At 36.3% G+C, this 18,615-nt stretch overlaps 1 protein-coding gene across 1 annotated transcript in view; it reads left to right on the forward strand.

Annotated features, from left to right (window-relative positions):
- The window catches only part of MTA3 (metastasis associated 1 family member 3), a 144,589-nt gene that overhangs the window by 78,338 nt on the left and 47,636 nt on the right, over nt 1–18,615 (forward strand). Inside the window, exons 10-14 of the mRNA XM_068398164.1 lie at nt 3,521–3,595; nt 8,699–8,757; nt 11,312–11,436; nt 12,694–12,845; nt 13,341–13,563. Coding sequence (XP_068254265.1) covers nt 3,521–3,595; nt 8,699–8,757; nt 11,312–11,436; nt 12,694–12,845; nt 13,341–13,563 — 634 coding nt within the window. The remainder of the gene's footprint in view (nt 1–3,520; nt 3,596–8,698; nt 8,758–11,311; nt 11,437–12,693; nt 12,846–13,340; nt 13,564–18,615) is intronic.

Consider the following 18,615-nt stretch of genomic DNA (forward strand, 5'->3'; position numbering starts at 1 on the left):
GCGTGCAGCAGAAATAGATAGGGGGTACTAATTATAGTCTCATTTAGTTAGAATGGGGATGTTGTCTATCCTTAAGTAATTTTTTTTTTTTTAACCTTTGGAGAAGTCATGTCATTTTTAAAACATCATTAGAACTTCTATTTTACATATCCATTTATATAGTATTGATAACAGTGCAGATAATCTTGATCTCATTCTGTGTAATTTGGAAGCTTTCAATTAGATTAATCATTGTGTCATGTTGGGATATCCTGATTTCTCTAGAGTAAAATTTCTGTGTTCTCACTTGCCGTGTCGCATTCTAAAGGTACAGGGAGTTAAAAGCAAACATTTGGTTTTAAGTAATCATCTAAAATAGTCCTTCGAGATTTAGATCATGGATATATGAAAAGTTTCTGCAGAGAGAGGAAGGTGTAAATTTGTAGCGCTTAAGCAGTGGTTATCCATGAGAATGCATGTATCTATTATCATCCCTCTCTTCAGTGGCTAGTCATTGAAAAGGAACTGCTCTGTGATGTAAAAGCATGGACAGAGAAGCTAAGCACTGGTAGTGTCTGTGCTGACTTGTTTTGAGCGTCCACGTAAGATCTAATGAAAAAATTGTATCCTACAGTGCCTGAGATTAAAATTGAACCTAAGCAGTCATGCAGTGGTGCCACAACACAGGCAAGACTGTCGAGTCACATGGCAGAAGGTGGTTGGTAGCAGTCTCCTGAAGCAGAAGGGTTATGTAGTACCTGCCTGAGTCATCATATGCCAGAGAGGTTGCCTTTTCTGAATTGTCCTGAATTTGCAAGGCATGGCAGCTGCACTTGCAGCCCTTGTATGAGAGTTCTCTGAAGGGCAGGCTCGTTTACTTTTCCAGCAATTAGTAAGAACTGGCATTATTCGACATTCAATCTGCAGCTCAAGCATTAAGCTGTAAACATTAAATATTAGTAAGCAAGACAATTATTTTAAATTAAATGGTGTAAAGGAGTTTACCTTTTTTAATAGACAGCTCATTTGTTATCAAATTACCAGTCTAGCCTTTGAATAATCATTTTCATCAGCTGTTGTCTCATCAGCTGTTGTAGGAGCTCATTTGTTAAGATTCTGCTGTCTTTAAGAACCTATGTGAATCCTAATCAGCCTAAACTTTTTAAGTTAATTGAATTTACTTGATTTACTTGAATTACTTCACAACCCAGGGTAGTAGAACGGGAGAAGACTGAATATTTTATGTTCTCCAAATATAACTATTTTTATAATGGTAAGACACAGTTGTTAAGCTTGTTAATTCTTAGTTTTTCATTATCACCAGTTTTCACAAATTTATGACTGTTATGACTCAAATATGGCAGGAAAGGCATTGGTAATCAGACTTGAACTGTGTATAGAAAACAGGAGCAACTGTTTTCTAACTTCAGAAAATTGTGGAAACATGCCTTAAAGATAACATGTTCATTTTAAGATACTTTATAATCCTAGGTTTTTCATGCTGGTCTGATCTGAGTGGTCCATTTTTACTCTGCAGAAACTAAAGAAACTGAAAATTCCCTCTCCCTATTTTTGTACTGCTGACACCTCTGCTGATTTTCTTGTACAAAAACGTCATGTAGATTGTAATTTTGCTTCTTTCAATTAGTGCTTAATAAAATTTGGTAATGAGAGGACATTATTCTGTGGCTGTTCACAGCTCCTCTGGCAGTTGAGAGCAACCTCTGGAAAATTCCTGTGCCTCTACCGTGTTTTGTCCTTTAGGTATGTAGGTAAAGAGAATACAGGATAGTCATACTCAGTCTGTCAAACAGGTTTTCTGAGTTGTGAATCAAAGTGTAGAAGGATTATAGTTATCCAGACCAAGCACCTTAATTATCTTTCTTTAACTGTAGATGTCTACTGAGTGAATGAACATATGGGAGTCACAATCATGGTTAAAACATGGAAGTATTTTCTAAAGAAGTGTCAAACATAATCTGTAGCATGAATGTCTTAGTAAGTGTTCAGGAAGGAAAATAAATCTGGAGACACTAAAATGTACTCATAGACAATGGCAGGTAGTTGGGGTGACAGTGTTTCATCTGGATGCCAGGAAGAATATGGATCTAGAGACTGAGAAGCAGCTCATCTGTCACCTCACACCAAACACATGTTCTTGTCACTGGCCTTTTCTTGGGCAGATTTCTCTTAAGGCATGATTTACCTGAGAAAGTAAAAGGATTTTAGTAAATCGAATTGTGTTGCTATTTATTGGAACATCAGCTTATGCATTTGTTACACTGCTACTTTTTAATTAAATGCAAATAGACAGGGATTTACTGACTGTGGTACACTGCCCGAGAAAGAATTCACAGCTGAGTCTGGACCTGAATCGCAACTCCTGAAAGGAAGACGTGGGAGCCAGATTCATTTCCTCTTAAGTGTCTGCAAGCAAGCAGCATGAAAAACTGGCTATAAGCTCCTGCATGCAGGGAGAGACAGCTTGATACAGTGTTCCTCTGTTGTTTTAAGAACTTAATGGTTCAGGAGCCTGTTCTTCTGTCTTGAGACATGCAGAAAGCCCCAAAGTGAGTGAGTAAGGATGGAAAGATAAAGTTTCCACACCTGTGTTTTCTGTGACTTCCTAAAAATCATCCTTATTTCTGGAAAGCAGAGAATGTTAGAGTTAATGCATGGCTCTAGAAAATACCATGCGCAAAATAGTAGCATCTTTCCAGGTTATGAAGAAAAATTGCATGAATTTTGTAAGAGAATTACTAATTTAAATTATATAAAGAATTTATGGAGTTAAATAGATTTATTTGGTAGTAATTAGAAATGGCTGCTATATGCTTAATTTTCTCCCCAAAACTTAGGCTAATACATTTTTATTTTGCCAATGAACATGTGCACCCAAAATAATCATCGTCATCAATTGCCCTAAGTTTGCACAGAGATTTTTGTGAAATATTAATTGTCAGTAACACGCTTGTTGCTCAGAGTAGCATTTGCCCCTGGCATCCTTTTGTTTCTTGCTTAATGGTCAAGAGTATGTGGAGGTTTATGCAAAACTAGTGGTGTTGTATGAGCGACTGAGTTGTTGTGGGACTTGAAAAACCTGTGAAATAAGTACAGTAACCATTGTCGTTTTTAAGAGTAAAATTACCATGAGACTCGAACACAGTCTTGTCAAGATGATTTATTTTAGTCCTGATGTTGTTCTCAATCTTGTACACTTTATAATAGAGATATTACCTTCTGTGTTTCCTGATGGAAATCTGGATTCTGTTTTGATCACTGTATTTAACTGTACGGCTTAAACAGAATTACAATTGGATGTGTAATATTGTAATTCTGCATCCTCATTAACTATAAGGACAGGTTGTGTATTATTAGTAGTAATATGTATTCATTTGCATATGGATTTTAATGTGGCTGTTTAATAGATTCACATTTTAGTATTTATGTATCAACTATACTTGATTTTAACATGTGTTTAATAAGATGCGGACATTGCAATTTCTCGGAACCGCTTTAATTTGTAACAAATGTTTTTCAGCTCCCTTGGAAGTCGCTGACTAGCATCATTGAGTATTATTACATGTGGAAAACCACTGACAGATATGTGCAGCAGGTAATTCAATGACCATTTCAGCATGAACCAGTCTGCCATGTTCTTAAAAATTCTGAACTTGTTGAAGCGTAAAAATCTGTTTGTGTTCTTAAAAAGAAATATGGTGGGAGGCCTATAATAATATTTTAGGCTATAGACGAGTGGTTTTGTGCTTTTCACAGGGTGCATTGGCAAATCCTCTGATGCCTACTGTACATCACATAGCTGTGAAGAGCTTTTTAAGCCATTTGTATTGTATGCTGGTTTATAGCAATGTGATTCCTGGTTCTTACCGCAGCATGGGATAAGAAGGAAATGGGCTGCAGAGCAAATGCTTTAGGCTGTGAAGCTGTGAGTGGGACTGAAGGAAAAGGAAAAATACGTAGTGTTAAAGTGGCTGCTAATGTTATGAACCTTTTATTGGTACTCCGTGATAAAACATTACTTTGACACCAGGATTTAAAAACCAATTGAGAACATTCTCCAGTGGATGTGTTCATCCTTCTGATGGAATGTTCAATTGTTTGAGTTGATCTGGAGCAGAAACGTAGTAAGATTATCTTGGGTACTGACACTGGCATGTTTTAAGCAGGTTCAGGCAACATTTCGGTGTTGGTCCTTTTTATATATTGCACTTTTAATATATTTAGTCCTTGGTTTAGATATATAAAATATTTTAAAATACTCCATTTTAATTTATGATTTAACGTTTAGGTTTGTAGCTGCTTTAGTTGCTGCATAATTAGTGGCGATGTTATGTACAGCGTGTTGAAAATAAATTTTATGCTGTAATGATTACAGCTTTGTTGTTAGATGGATCTTTGGAATTGTTCCAAAATTTGTTACAGTGTGTCAGAAGGATGATTGCTTCAGGTTGTTGTGGTTTATTTGAAAGTGTTTCTACATCATCTTGTTAGGGTATGGAAAGTAAGGGAAAAGTCTTTTATCACATAGCAGAGTCTTGGACTATCACTAGGACCTTTAAGTTTTATGGATAATACAAATAGAAAATAATATGCTGTGTATAAAGGTGTGTTTTTCTGGGTTTGTCACCATTCATTTCACTTTTAACACTTTTAACACTTTTTTTGCACTGTTAGTCTTTATCCTAGAAAGGTATTGCCAGCAGAGTTTTACTGTGTTGTTTGTCAGCTCTAAAGGACTGGGCAACAGATGATCTTGAAGAATTAGATAAAAAGATTTTATTGATACTGAAAGCCATGGAGTAAGGATAAATTGAAGTGCAGATTCACTTTTGTCAACACTCTTAGGTTGCTCAGAGACTGATCTTTTTTCCTGTGAAATTTTTCTGAAATGCTTGATCTAGAGTCACTGGCAAAAAACTGAGACTCCCTTTCTAAAGACCTCTAGGGCTTTGTTGGGATTCTGTTGCTACAGCGATCAAGGTGTGTGATGATGTGTTGAGTTTGTGTATCCTTTCGCAGGATTAGGTTTTTAGCCTTACATACAGGAAAAACACGTAGACCTTATGGTTTAGACATGATCTTTCAAGGTTATGAATGATCATCAGTAACAAAACCAGTGCAGGCCAAATACTTCATTTCTATCCCGGTTAACATTTCTGAAATCATTCCTAATGAGAGATCAGAACTTCATCTTGCCCTTGTTTAGTTTGTTCTGGAGTGGTAAAAATAATGCAGTTCAGTAAAAATGGTATCTGTAGGGTTTTTTTTCCCCACAAGAACAAGCTGCGATAAATGAATGGGTTTCAGGGAGAAAATACGTGCAGTAAGAAAGTGGCAATTTCAGAGTCATTCTTCTCTAAATATGCTTGAGGGGTAGGGCAGCTTGGGGGAATGGGAAGACAAAAAAGTCCATGTACATACTTGAATCTTATGCATAAAATACAGTCTCTAAATTCTAGATCAGTGTGATCTAATAAGAAAATTTGCTCTTTAATTATCTGTATTTCTTTGTGTGAATTGGCTGCATTGTGTTAGGGATAATAAAAGTTTCCTTGTCATAATTACTACTAAATGTTATGCTTGCATGGTAACTAAAGGTGGTGATTTAATGGCAGTGGAGATACCATTGCTGCCTTGCCTTCAGAGCATGTTCCCTTCAAGTCAAGGTGAAGGGAAATAGCTGTGTTAAAGTTCTCAGTCTGTGCTGAACCTGTTCTGCAAAACTAAATCAGGCCTTGGGTAATCATTGTTGGTGATATGGCACTTTTCATGACCACTACATTACATAGTGTTTGAGGAAGACCAGGTGGCTCATTCCACAGAATGAAACATGTTCTCATTATTCATGGTGACAAAAAGACTTTTACTGAGACTTTGCAACAGAAAAAGGGAGAACATATGTAAGGATAACTAAATTACTGTACTACAACAGTATATTACATTTCCCTCTCATTTATTTATTTCCACTGTTGAAAACAGTACTAATGTAGGGAAATGGTCATTTCTTGGGATATTTGTCAGTTGATGTTAATAAAAAAAGTTCTTAAATAACATTCAGTTTCAAGGGTAGTTGATTAAAAGTAGTAGAGCCCAGGTGAAAGCTGGGTTAGTGTAGCTTGACCTCCCCTGCAATGCAGTCTGTAAGACTTGTTTGAAATAGTTACTGTTTAAGATCAGATGTAAATACTTTTTTCAGGAAAAACATCAGCTCTCTTTGTTACATTGCTCCAGTGATTTATTACCCTTACAGTTAAAAACTAGTGTTTTGCTTCTTGTCTGAATGCTTTCAATTTCAGTTTCCAGCCTTTACAGTTTACCAGTTTTCATCCTCTAAATTTCAACAGGTGGAGGTTTCATCTCAGAAATTGCAACTATTTGTTGATAGTTTTGTTTCTGCATCCTTTCTTTTCTTCCGGTACTTAGAAGTTGATCAGTCAGTGTGAGTTCAGGCTGTGACATTTTCTGCAGCTTTTAGAGAGCAATGTTAAGCATAGTTTTAGTGCATAAAAATATAGCTTATACTGAAATGGCATTGCGTGTTTATTTTGTAGAAGGCAGTTTATCATTCATTTTAATAAATAAAGGTGGAAAGCAATTGCTAAAATTGCATTCCTTACAACCTCTGTGCCAGTATTAAAAGTATGCTAAAATTTAATTAATGTATATAGTCACTTCGTACTGACACTGCCATCAGGGCTTAATACAGCTTCCTACAAATGCCTTTACATTTTGGTAGCGCTTCAAGGCTACTTTCCTGATTTCTTGCTCTTTATTGTGTTTTTCTCTTTTGCTCTGATGATCTGGCTAGGTGTGCAGTGAGATTTATTCGTTCTTGTAGAATGAGACCAGTTTGTTATGAACCTCTGTGGAAGGCATGTTACCTGCTGACCTGCAGTCTCATGTGCTTTTTCAATTTGAAAACAAATTCTATATTGTTGGGTATAGTATGAAAAGGAAAAAGAGACAATTGTGGAAAGCCTGTGGCCTGAAGCTGTTAAGCAGAAAGAGTTCACTGTGGAGAGGTCTTCTGCTGGGTCTGTGAAATGTTCTCAGATTAAAAACTGTCAGTTTGAGACTTGGAGCATGCTGCTGCTATTCTTTCTCCTTGCCCTTGTGAAAACTGACTTAGGCAGGCAGAGCATACTGTGTCTGCATTTCTGCTATGGGCCTGTTGAAGGTGGTGCAGTGTTGCCAAGCCTGGTGCTGGGGAAGGACTGCAGCTGCACCGGATATATCAATGGAAGTCACTTCTGTAGCTCTGAACACAACTAGGCACCCAGGAAGAGCAAAAAAACAGTTAAAAAGAAAACCTACTTGGAAATAAATCGAAGAGAGCTCTCATATTGCGTGGGAATTAATTTGTGGTGACATGGACTGCTTAGGAGTCTCTTTGTCACAGGTTGCTCCTCAAAAATGCAGTTTTTATAAATGAGAGTTATGGTGATGGACAGCACAGAGGCAACTTTCTGAAATGGAGAAGAGCAGTGGCTTAACGTGAGGAGGCTTGCTCAGTCTACTCAACCAGTAACCCTGTAACTCGCCTCATGGCTCAGGCAAGAGACTCTCAGGGCAGAGTCTTTTGATGGTACTTTTCTCAAGGTGGGAAATACTTTCCTGGATTGTGAACCTTGCAAAGACTGGATATCAGAAAATAGGAGTATAGCAGAGAAGAGAATTGGCTGTTGTAGGAGAAATGGACGACTGAGTTTTAAACCCCTGATAAACAGGGAATCCTGAGAGACAGGGAGGTGGTGTTGGTTTATTATTGCTGGATATCAATGCTCCCCCCACCTTTTTTTTACTATGTGATAAAATTGACCCTTGTTTCAACTCCTTTTCTCTTCCCTCCCCCCCCCCCCCAAGTGAACAGAAGTAATGTCTTGAGTGCAAGAAGAGCAGAGATATAATCTTTTTTCCTTCATCTTTTACATACGGACAAATGTTTCAGATAACCAGTGGACTTCTGAACTCTATATTTCTTGTGCCATTGCTGAAAAAAATTGTCTTAGTTACTTGTATAATATATGACAATAACTAAAACTTGTCAACATCTTAGAAGTTAGTATTGCTACCTTGAGTGCAATGTGTTTAGAGTTTGTTGCAAGTATGAAGAAAGTAATAATTTAGTAAATTCACAGACTACCTTGATAGTAGCGTAGCTGTCCTGCTACTGCTGTGTTCCCGAGCTACAGTTTTGACAGCATTTAACGGAAGGTGTTTAGTTATTTCTAACAGTCACTGAACTTCACTCTTCCCCATCCTTACACTGCTTATAAAATACTAGCCTCAGGCTTGACAGAACACACAAGAAGTATTGAGTTACATGACTGATGAGGAACTCATCGTGTGCAATTTCATTAATTTATTTTCTACTTATTCTGCAGTGAGGGTTAGCCACAATGTCATACATGTTTATATAGATGTAATTTATGTAAATTGTAATTGTCGTTTTTACAATTTTGTTGTCATATGTGAGGCCTATGAGTTTTACTGAGGAGGACAATACACTATAATTTCAAACTAATAAAAATAGAGAACTCGTTTTTCATGGTTTTAATCTTGTAGATTTCTATACTTGTTTTGGAGGCTCTTGTGGAATCACAAAATAGAAATAATTTAAAGATGGATTGTGTGCAGTTTTATGAAATCTTATACTTGAATGTAATAAAATATTTTAATGTGTTAAATTTTCAACTAGAAACGTCTGAAAGCGGCTGAAGCAGAAAGTAAATTGAAGCAAGTATACATCCCCACCTAGTGAGTATAACAATAAAGTCATTTTGTTGAATAATGTACAGGTAAAATCGAAGCAGTAACATGCATGATATTTTCTCAGTAGTCTTTTTAATGGTTACTTTCTGAATATTTGCTATATGCGAACAGAATATACAGAGATATAATCAGAAAATGCCACAAACTCTTGTGGTAAGTGAAACCTTCGCGCTTAACTGAGCCCATTGTCTTTGACCCGCAAACTGCCTGTGCTGGAGTGGTGAGAAGTTGTACAAAAGGTGATCAAGTGCTATGTGGACTGCTCTCATGCAAGAAGGGCCTTATCGTTTAAAAAGCAGTTTTTGCAGAATAATTGCTTCTGAATTCCTGTAGCACAACACTTCATGTTTGTGTAAATGCAATATTTCAAAATAGAAGCCGTTGTTAAAGTAGTGACATAAAATCAGATAATTTCCCATTACGGTTTTATCTTGCTGCTACAGTCTGTTCTTCAGCTAGAGACAAGAGGTGTTCTGGCTGTAAATTAAAGGTAGCACACAGCCCAAAATCTTTTATCTTTGAAAAAGTCTTATTAATGAAATCTGGTTTCCTCTGAGGGGTTTTTAATCTGTTTTTTTTTAGATTTAAACTCAATGCTATATCTGCTTTTGTTAATATGTAGTTTACAGAAACAAGATATAATCTCTCTTTCATATTCATAATTTCCTCAAGATTATGAGAACAGAAAGGATTACAGATGACATTCTTTTAAGCTTGCTGTGGATATATTCAGTTTACATATATGTGAATTTCCCATTGTTATGAGTGTTTGCATAACAGAAGACTAGAATACCGAATGAAATACTTTGAAAATCCGCTGTTGTCTTTTTGATGACTTGTGTAAATTGCGTACAATAGCTTCATTTCTATACAGACTTTTCTTTCTTAAACAGATTTAATAGTACAAAGAGCAGACTATTAAATTCAGTCTTTTAATCTCATTTCTGAAGAAATGTTGTGAGTTTTGAAGCTCAAGTCTCTAATAAGTGACACCTTTTAAAAAAAGCTGAAAACTCTAGTGTGAGTGTTCCCTAACCCTCTCAGGGAAGTGGCTGCTTTAGGAAAAGTGGAAGATGCTCAGTCTTTACATAATGCTTTTTCAATTTTATTTCTTTGGTCCATGTGGACAATTCAGGACTCTTACCAATATGTTCACAGTAGGGACTAGTTGTATTGGATGACAAAACGTGTTTTGAAATGTAGGATTTTTGCATTTTTTATCTTTCTTACTGTCTTGAGAGGACTGGTAGGTCCTCTCAAGTCTTTGATAACTGTGCAATCTAGGGCACTCATGGGCACATGGATTGCTAGCACTCTGTTACAAGACTGATTTATTGTATTTGAAATCTGAGTAGAATTGAATCTCAGAGGTGAATACCTTTTTGAACTTGATCATAAGGTATTTCCTGTAAAAGCAAGGTTGTGTCCTCAATATCATACTCCCTTTCAATTCATGGCTTCTCTGGAAGAGTAACTAAGCAACAGATCATAATGTGGGAGACAATTGTCTCTTGATCCCTTCTCTTGTACCTTGAGCCCAAGGTACTTGATAAAGAGTATCCGGAAATTGTGAAAATGTGTCTCATTGGATATAGTGAAAAAGCAGAAAGCAGGAGACAAGACTTGCTGGCGTTTAGAGTAGAGACTTGATACAGAAAAGGTTTCTTCAGTTAGTCATTTTAATTAATCTTGAATATATTTTATGCTACCTAAAGTAATGAATAATCATCTTGGGCATCAAAGTATCCAGCCTTGCATTGTATTGAGAGTGTAGCTTGTCAAAGGGGTAATTAACACCCACAAAGCTGGAGCTTTGGAAATATTATACTTAACCTAGAGAGGAGTATATTTATTCTCTCTGCATTAACTGACCTGTAAAGTCCTACTTCACTGAAGTATTAGTTGGTGAAATAATCAGTATAATAATATAACAAAAAAAAGTCTGAAAGCCAGATCTTCAGCCTTCTCAGAGAGAAAGTAGTTTAGGACAGAACCCAGACAGAACAACCTGATATTATATGGGCGATCTTTGTCACAATTATAGGACATTGACATTTACTCCAGTTAGTGGTAAGGTACGTACTTCTGCTTGAGATAGGAGGCAGCAGACCCTCCTTTAGGGTGGACAGCCTTGCAGTAGTATAGGCAGTGTTACTACTCTTACTTGTTGCACTTCACCCGAAGTGCAGCCTCACCTTGTAAAGCCTTATCTGTTGACTCTAACCCCCTTCTTAAATTCTGTGCTGTGTCAGGCTTTTGTTAATGCTTGACTCTGAGACTTGGTCTTTTACTGGCTTACCAAGTTGCTTAGACCATATGAGAGCATTTTACAAAGATCTGTAAATTTGAGTATCAAAGCAGCTCTGTACATAGCAAGTCTCTTACAGTGCAGAAAATACTAGAAGAGTATAAAAAATAGTCTTCTTGTTTAGAGCAGATTTTACAGATGTCACCACACATCAGAATTCCAGAATTAGATTGTTTGTTTTCATGTTGACTAATTGATTAGTAAAATAACTTTTTTTTTTTTAATTTAAAGCAATAAACCCAACCCCAATCAGATATCCAGCAACAATGGGAAACCTGCTGCAGTCAATGGAGCAACGGGAGCCTCTTATCAGGCGCAGGCCTCGCTAATAGGTCGGGCTTGTGAAAGCTGCTATAGTAAGTAAATCTATTATTTATTTTTTTTAATAATTCATGAGCTTGGGCTAATCTTAGCTTGCAGTTTTTTAAAAACAAATGTTTGTACTTTTGTTTGCATGCTGTAGAGGATAATTTTCAATGACTTGTGTGGCAGAAATAAGTTAGAGCTGGCTTCAATATATTGATTAAATGTCAATATTCAAAAGTACTTTATGATTTTTTTAAAACCATTCAGAAAGTACAGAAAGATAAAGTAATATAATATGATAACACTGATATGTTATTTCTTTACCTTCAGAATACTGAATTCAAATTAATTTCTGGTTCTCCTGTAAGGCTGCAGGGGTTTTGAGTGTTTTTGTTTGTTTGGTTTTGGGTTTGTTTCCCCCACTCTGTTTTTGTTGGGGAGCAAAGGGAGGGCATGTTGTTTTTTTTTTGTAGTATTTTCTGTGTTTCTCATGGTCCTTGTTGGACTTGAAGTAGCAGCCTTCAACATAGGTTACATGAGAGTAGATATAACAAAATCCAGAAACAGAAAGAATTGAAAAATCCTACCATATGAGAGTTCTTCAGTTATCATTGCTATGGCTGCCTGTCTCTTAAACACCAATTAAATTGAAACCATATTTTGTACATAGGAAGTTCCAGTTATATACTTTGTTGTTTTTCAAATCACGTTTTTTAAAGAATAGTTTTCTTGAGAAAGATTACAAGAAAAGAAAAAAAGTTAAAATAGTGTTTACTGCTGAGTCTCCACACGCACAAGATAAAGGTACATACGCATCTACAAGGTCAATAGGAGATGTTCTTGTCCTTTTCTTAGATGAATCTTGATTTATAAGTACTCGCGTTGCATGACTTGAGCAAAAAACCCAGTTCTTAAGTAATTCTAATAAGTAAAAGGCAACTTAATAAGCCTGTCTTCCAGGGTAAGACTAGAAATAGTGGAGTGTTTATAAGGGTTTTTTTTTTTGGTAGTCCCCTGGAAGAAAATATCATCTTGGCAATACGAAGTCCCTGGTCTGAAATTAAATAGGGAGGCATTTTCAAAATGTCCATCTGGAGCTGACTTCTGGGGTGCTTTTGTAAAAAAATAAATCAACAAAAAATTCAAGTTTGTATTTTTTCCATGTCAAATATATTAAATATTTATCCATATAATGCTCTTATAATGCCATATATTATGGCCACATAAAGCTATCTATTACAGCATTTGGATTTATTATATTGAATGTGGCATGCGCCAGTTTACCTGTGCTGTTTTCTCCTCCTTAGCTCCGCAGTCTCACCAATGGTATTCTTGGGGTCCTCCTAATATGCAGTGTAGATTGTGTGCATCTTGCTGGATTTATTGGAAGAAATATGGTGGCCTGAAAATGCCCACACAGACAGATGAAGATAAACTGTCTTCCAGCCAACCTACAGAGGTAGGATTGTGTAGATAAACTTTCCACGAATGAAATGTGGTGCTTTCACAAGACTGCTGTGATTTGAATATTTAATAGAATTATTTTTTATGTATGTGTTCAACTTTGTTATTACAAAACTCAATTTATTAATCCTTTTCCTGTCTTAAGTAGAACAGTGTGTAGGTCCTGCCATGTCTTTATTTGACTAAGTCTTAGATAAACAAACATCCACGTCATGCATTTTTTATGGACAAATGTCATCTTGTCAATCAAATGGTGTGTTATCTATAAAATGTTAATATGACTGTACAGTATCTCATCTAGAATGGCATTATATATCCACTCACAACAAAGTTCTTTACTCTGGGTTTTACAGCTTTATACGTAAGCCCCATTTTTTTGTATAGTGCTTACGTGTTTTATTTGATTAGCCTTGTGAATTTATCCAAATTGTGAATAATTTTAATGCTGTAATTCAGACGTATGTGTATGATTTTTTGTTTGTTTTTGTAGGAATCCCATGTTAGAACTCACATGTCCCGGCAGGCCACACAGGGAACTCCAGTTCGTAACACTGGAAGTCCAAAGTCAGCAGTGAAAACACGTCAAGCTTTCTTTCTTCACACAACGTGTTGGACAAAACTGGCCCGTCAGGTCTGCAAAAATACCCTCCGGCTGCGGCAGGCAGCAAGACGTCCCTTTGTCCCTATTAACTGTGCTGCCATTAAGGCAGAATGTAAGATGTTTTTTTAATTCTTAGTTCTGTGTGCTGTGCTTCCCACCCATTTTTGTCTTTTAATTTTATTTTCTTTTTCAATAAACATTTCTTGTCTATACACTTTTGCTTTTCATTTTTTCATTTGTTCAGCATATCACCAACACATTGGATAAAGTCTCGCTGCCTTGAAAAGATTTCAGGCTGGGGAAGCATTTCAAATGAATTAAAAAATTAATAACTGTTACCTCATTCATGTACAAAAAATTGTCATGAAAAAAAAATTAGGGGCAGGGAGGGGAAATCAATGCCATGGCATAAACATGCTTCCTACTAGGCAGTGTGAAAGAAGTTCGCTTTTATATTGTTCATTTATTCTTTCACTGAGCAGAAAGTATAGATCTGTACATGCTTTACTTTTTCTCATTGGGGTTGGTCAAGGAATAAGGAGCTGAGGATACATAAGAATTTAAATCTGGCCTGTAATACAGCCCTTTGTTACTGTGGTGATGATAGCTATGTTTATTATTACATAGTTGCATCATTTTTTTGTCTGTTCCAGTTTTAAATTTTAGTTTTAAAAAAAAACTATATTATGCTTGTTCTTTTTTATAGCCAAAATATAAAGAACTGATAAATTCACTAGTAGTATGACAAAAGGTTATGAGGAGTTGTGGGTAGCAACAGTAAGTCTTTTTATGTGCATATGTGTGTAAGTTCTGCTGCAAAGTCACTGAATAGTTCAGCAGGTCTTTATCTGTGCTGAGCGCGTTGTTTTACTGCTCCTGCTGTTTGGTTACGTTTCCCGGTCTTCCACAGACACAGTTCTTGGAGCAGACACTTGGTACTCAAAGATGAGCCATGCTGGCTAATCGTACTGTCAATTGTATTAGAATTGAAGAGACCTTTTTAGAATATTAGATGTTGGTTTTATAACCATGTTGCCTAGATTAACGCTAAATGTTTTCCCAGCATATTTAACTGGGATGCCAATGATGTCAGTGTCGATTATAAGAATTTTACTCCATGGAGGCTTACAATCTGGTTATGAGTAATTATTTTCCCTTTATGTACTTTAACACCAGCCATTCTTCACGTACAAACTCTTCACCTACTTCTGCAATCATCCAGAACTTGGTGAATATTTCTGTTCATTGTCCTTGTCTTATTTATTTGGTTATCCTGTTGGCCATTTTCGTTCGTCTTTCAAAGCTGTGCAAGTCAGGAGCAGCTTTCAGATTTAAGGAAACCATATGTCCACTGTGTGAATAAAATGGGTTGTAATTTATGGAAGAAGTGTGTCTAAGGCTGGACTAGGATTATATTTTAATTGTACCTTTTAATTGATGTAATTGGCACTGATTTCTGCTGAATCGTGGAGAAAATTTAATTTTAGAAGTTCACTTGAATCTTTTTATCCATATGCCTGTTTCTTCTCACTCACTGCAGTAACTCAATTCAAAAGAAGCATGAAGCTTTTGTTTAAGGAAGAGAAAAAATAGAGGGTAAAAAAAAAGTTTCATCGAACTGTTAATCATTATACTAGAGCAAGTGTTACATACACAGTTCAGCTTTAAAACAAAGGAGTGAAAAGCTGAGCTTTTCAGCAGGAAATAGTAATTCTTGTATCAGACTGGCAGTGCTGTGAGTGCTTCCTCTTTGAATGAAAAAGTGCCACATCAGATTAACGTTGAGAGCAGAATTTTTTTTTTTTCCTCGTAGTCTCTGTCTTTCATTATTCTTTTTGCTTAAAGCAAAATTTGGACCTTGCAATTTTGTCTTTTTGAATGCTGATGCTTCCTGATTAGACCTAACATAGATTGGAAAAAAAAAAGTCACAGTTGTTAATGCTTTTTGAACACAACATTCAAATTATTTTATAATAGCGGAAACCAGATTACATCTCATTTAATTATTTTAACTCACGTTTCTCTGTGTGTACACACACACACATATATACACACATGCAGATATTCTGTTTCTGGCAATCTTTCTCTCTGTGGAATCGTACAGTGCTCCTATCTGCATTGTCATATTCTTCCTCCAGTAAAGCCTAGTAAGTAAGTAAATAAAAAAATTGTTTTCTAGTTTGTTCCTGTAGTATCTGGTGACCTGTGTTCAGTGCAATCTGTAGGTTTAATGTTAGAACTAAATAGGCTTTCTCTTCCTGAGAATGCCTTGAATCCTTTTCTAAGGATAGCTTGATGCAAGTAATTTTTAAATTTTTTAATTTTTAAATGAGATATTTAATTAACAGTAATGATTTCATATGTTGAATACCACTGAGTAATTACAATATTGAATGAATGTCTGTGTAGGTGTTACAGTCATGCTTAGATAACCTGGCCAGAGTAGCAGGTCACCCATGATGTGAATACGGCATGAGATGGTTAGGACATCCAAGAATTGATTTGGGATTTGTTTTCCATGTTGGTGTGCTGAAACTAGTATCTAGTGACTGCTTAGATGCTTTGTCAGACTCGCCTGACTCTTTGTGCGTGCCAAACCAGTGCTTGAAAACTTAACTGCATTACACAACTATATTGCAGTGGGCACCATACCAACACTCAGAAACCATAAAATCTAAAGACAGAAGGATGGTAGGGCATTTACCCCAGCAGCGTACCGGGTTTTATGTCTTATTGGTCTTATGCAGTTTTTTTGAAGTGCCAGGTTGTAAATGAAACTAATTCCCAGTTCCGAGAAAGAAAATCTGAACAAGCCAGTCAGAGCTTGCTTATAAAATAAATTGATTTTTGCATTCCACCTGAACTCATCTGCAGATAATTCTTTTGTCTTGGAGGAGCATGGAAGCTTCTGAGAATGCTAACTTCAGGCCCAACCATCTTTTAGGTGAAACTAGATTTCAGAGCGTTTTTATTATTGTAATTCCACCCACATCATCTCCCTCGGCCCATTACATCCACTGGCAGAAAACAAAGTCCTATTTTATGTTCTTCCTTCCTTCAGTTAGTGCATGGAGTTAGATTTGTCTCATTAATGAAACATATAGCATGACCCCTGCTCAGATTCCAGCAGGAGGTAGTGAAGACGATGCATTTACATCCTCGTTCAATCTAGGGGTGGTCACCAGGAGGCTGAGAAGGCATGGCATCTCCTGCTAGGAGCACAACCCATCGTGGAAATCTCAGACTTTGTTCTGCCTAAAGATAATAAACTTGCTGAAGTTGTTGACAATAAACTTGTCTGATGGATTTTCAGGAATAATCAGAATTGGTGAACTGTTTCAGTAAAAGGAAATTCCCATGCTCTAAATCAGGCAAAATACCTTCTTTTTAGTTTGAAATGTTTTGTATGTTTTTAGAAAGTGAAGCAGAACTGTCCTGTCTATGGAAGGTCTCTTAATTAGAGGAAACCAAAGTGGGCATTCTTCTCCAGAGAGTCACTGACAAGATTGGATCTGTCTTCAGCTTACACGCATGTTGCTATATGCATGGCAGTGAGCGTGCATCTGTGAACCTTATTACTTCAGCACAGGAAGATTTTTGAGGGTTTCCCCCCCCTCCCCGCTTGGATATAGTTTTATCAATATAACTATATGCAGTATTTATAGTAATTTAAATTTCAGTAGCTATACTCCGTCTGTGTAGACGTGATTGTCAAAATGTTTTCAGTGGATGGTAATATATTATCTGTATAATATATATATAGTTATCTGGAAATGGGTACGCTGTTCATGATGAAAAGTTAACATACTTTTAAATCTACAGATTTAATAACAAGTTTGGAACAGTACTTGCTTGTTACGATCTGGTTTTATAAAACAATGAAAATTAAGTAGAATATGCAAAATGTTACTGATTTGTCTTTGTAAACATAACAGCCTGTGTTTTACTGACATAAAACTACCCATTCATCTGAAGTGGGTAACATTTATGGGTATTGGTTCACAAACAATGTTTTACATCCTTGATTTTGATAGTTATGGAAGATCTTTGAGCTGCATCTAGGATGAAAATGTTTTCTCTACTGTTATCTTTAAACACAGGTTGTGCCAGATTTTAGTAGCCAGTAAAATAATTAAAAGAGCACACTATTTTTTCCCAAAGTTTCTAAGAATACAATTCAGGGAATGCATAGACCACGGCATATTCATTAGATAATCTGAATTTTGATAGAGATATGATGGAATGTCAAAGAGAAATAACTCCCCAATGAAAGTGTCTCTAAGCTTGAGACCTACAAATCTAGTTTAAAAAACGAAAACATTAAAAACCCCCCTTTAAAATCTGAAAGATCAGGCATCATTCACTATCATCTTCTCCATAGCATTCCTGATTTTGTTGACCTCTGTCATACCCACAACAGTCATCACTTTTCTAGGTTAAGAACTTGGTCTGTTTAAAACTTCATAAAGAATCCATTGCACATTGTGGTTCGTAATGTTGTTCCCTGGAGTTTTTCTCATTGTACTGTATCCTCTTTAGGGGTATGGTGCCCCAAATTACATGCACTTCAAGATACAGGTTTCTTATCATTTTAGAGTGTGTCACATATTTTCTATTTTCCTACGTCATAATTTCTAATATTCTTATTTTAATTTATTTTTAAGTGACCACTCTTTAGCATTGTCTAGATATTTTTAGAAAGCTGTTGACACTGACTCCATGAATTTTCTTCTGCGTGGTGGTGGTGTAGAATCCATTGTTATATCTGTATGTTACAGTCATTTTACCCCTTAAGAATTAATTTACATTTATTGCTTGATGCTACTGATATCCTTTGCAATCAGTTTTAGCTTTGATTATGCTCAGTAATTTCATGTCAGGAAACTTTTAACTCTGATCACTTCTTTTCCTGATCTTTTGTATGTTGAACAGCACAGATCCTGTGGGGATTACATAGATTCTGTGATAGACAATTTTAATCAGGTGCTAATGCCTGAAAAAAAACCTTCTCTTTTACCCTGTAACAGCTGGACAGCAACGGTCTTTGGTGACACAGTTTGTTAAAAGCTAATTGAAATGCTAAGTTGGATGCCAGATCAGCTGCATGTATATGTGTCACGATTCCTTCAGAGGATCCTGGCAGACCTGTGACACTTTTAGTCAC

Source organism: Nyctibius grandis, chromosome 1 (assembly GCF_013368605.1).
Source record: "Nyctibius grandis isolate bNycGra1 chromosome 1, bNycGra1.pri, whole genome shotgun sequence".
In the NCBI taxonomy this organism is placed as follows: Eukaryota; Metazoa; Chordata; class Aves; order Nyctibiiformes; family Nyctibiidae; genus Nyctibius; species Nyctibius grandis.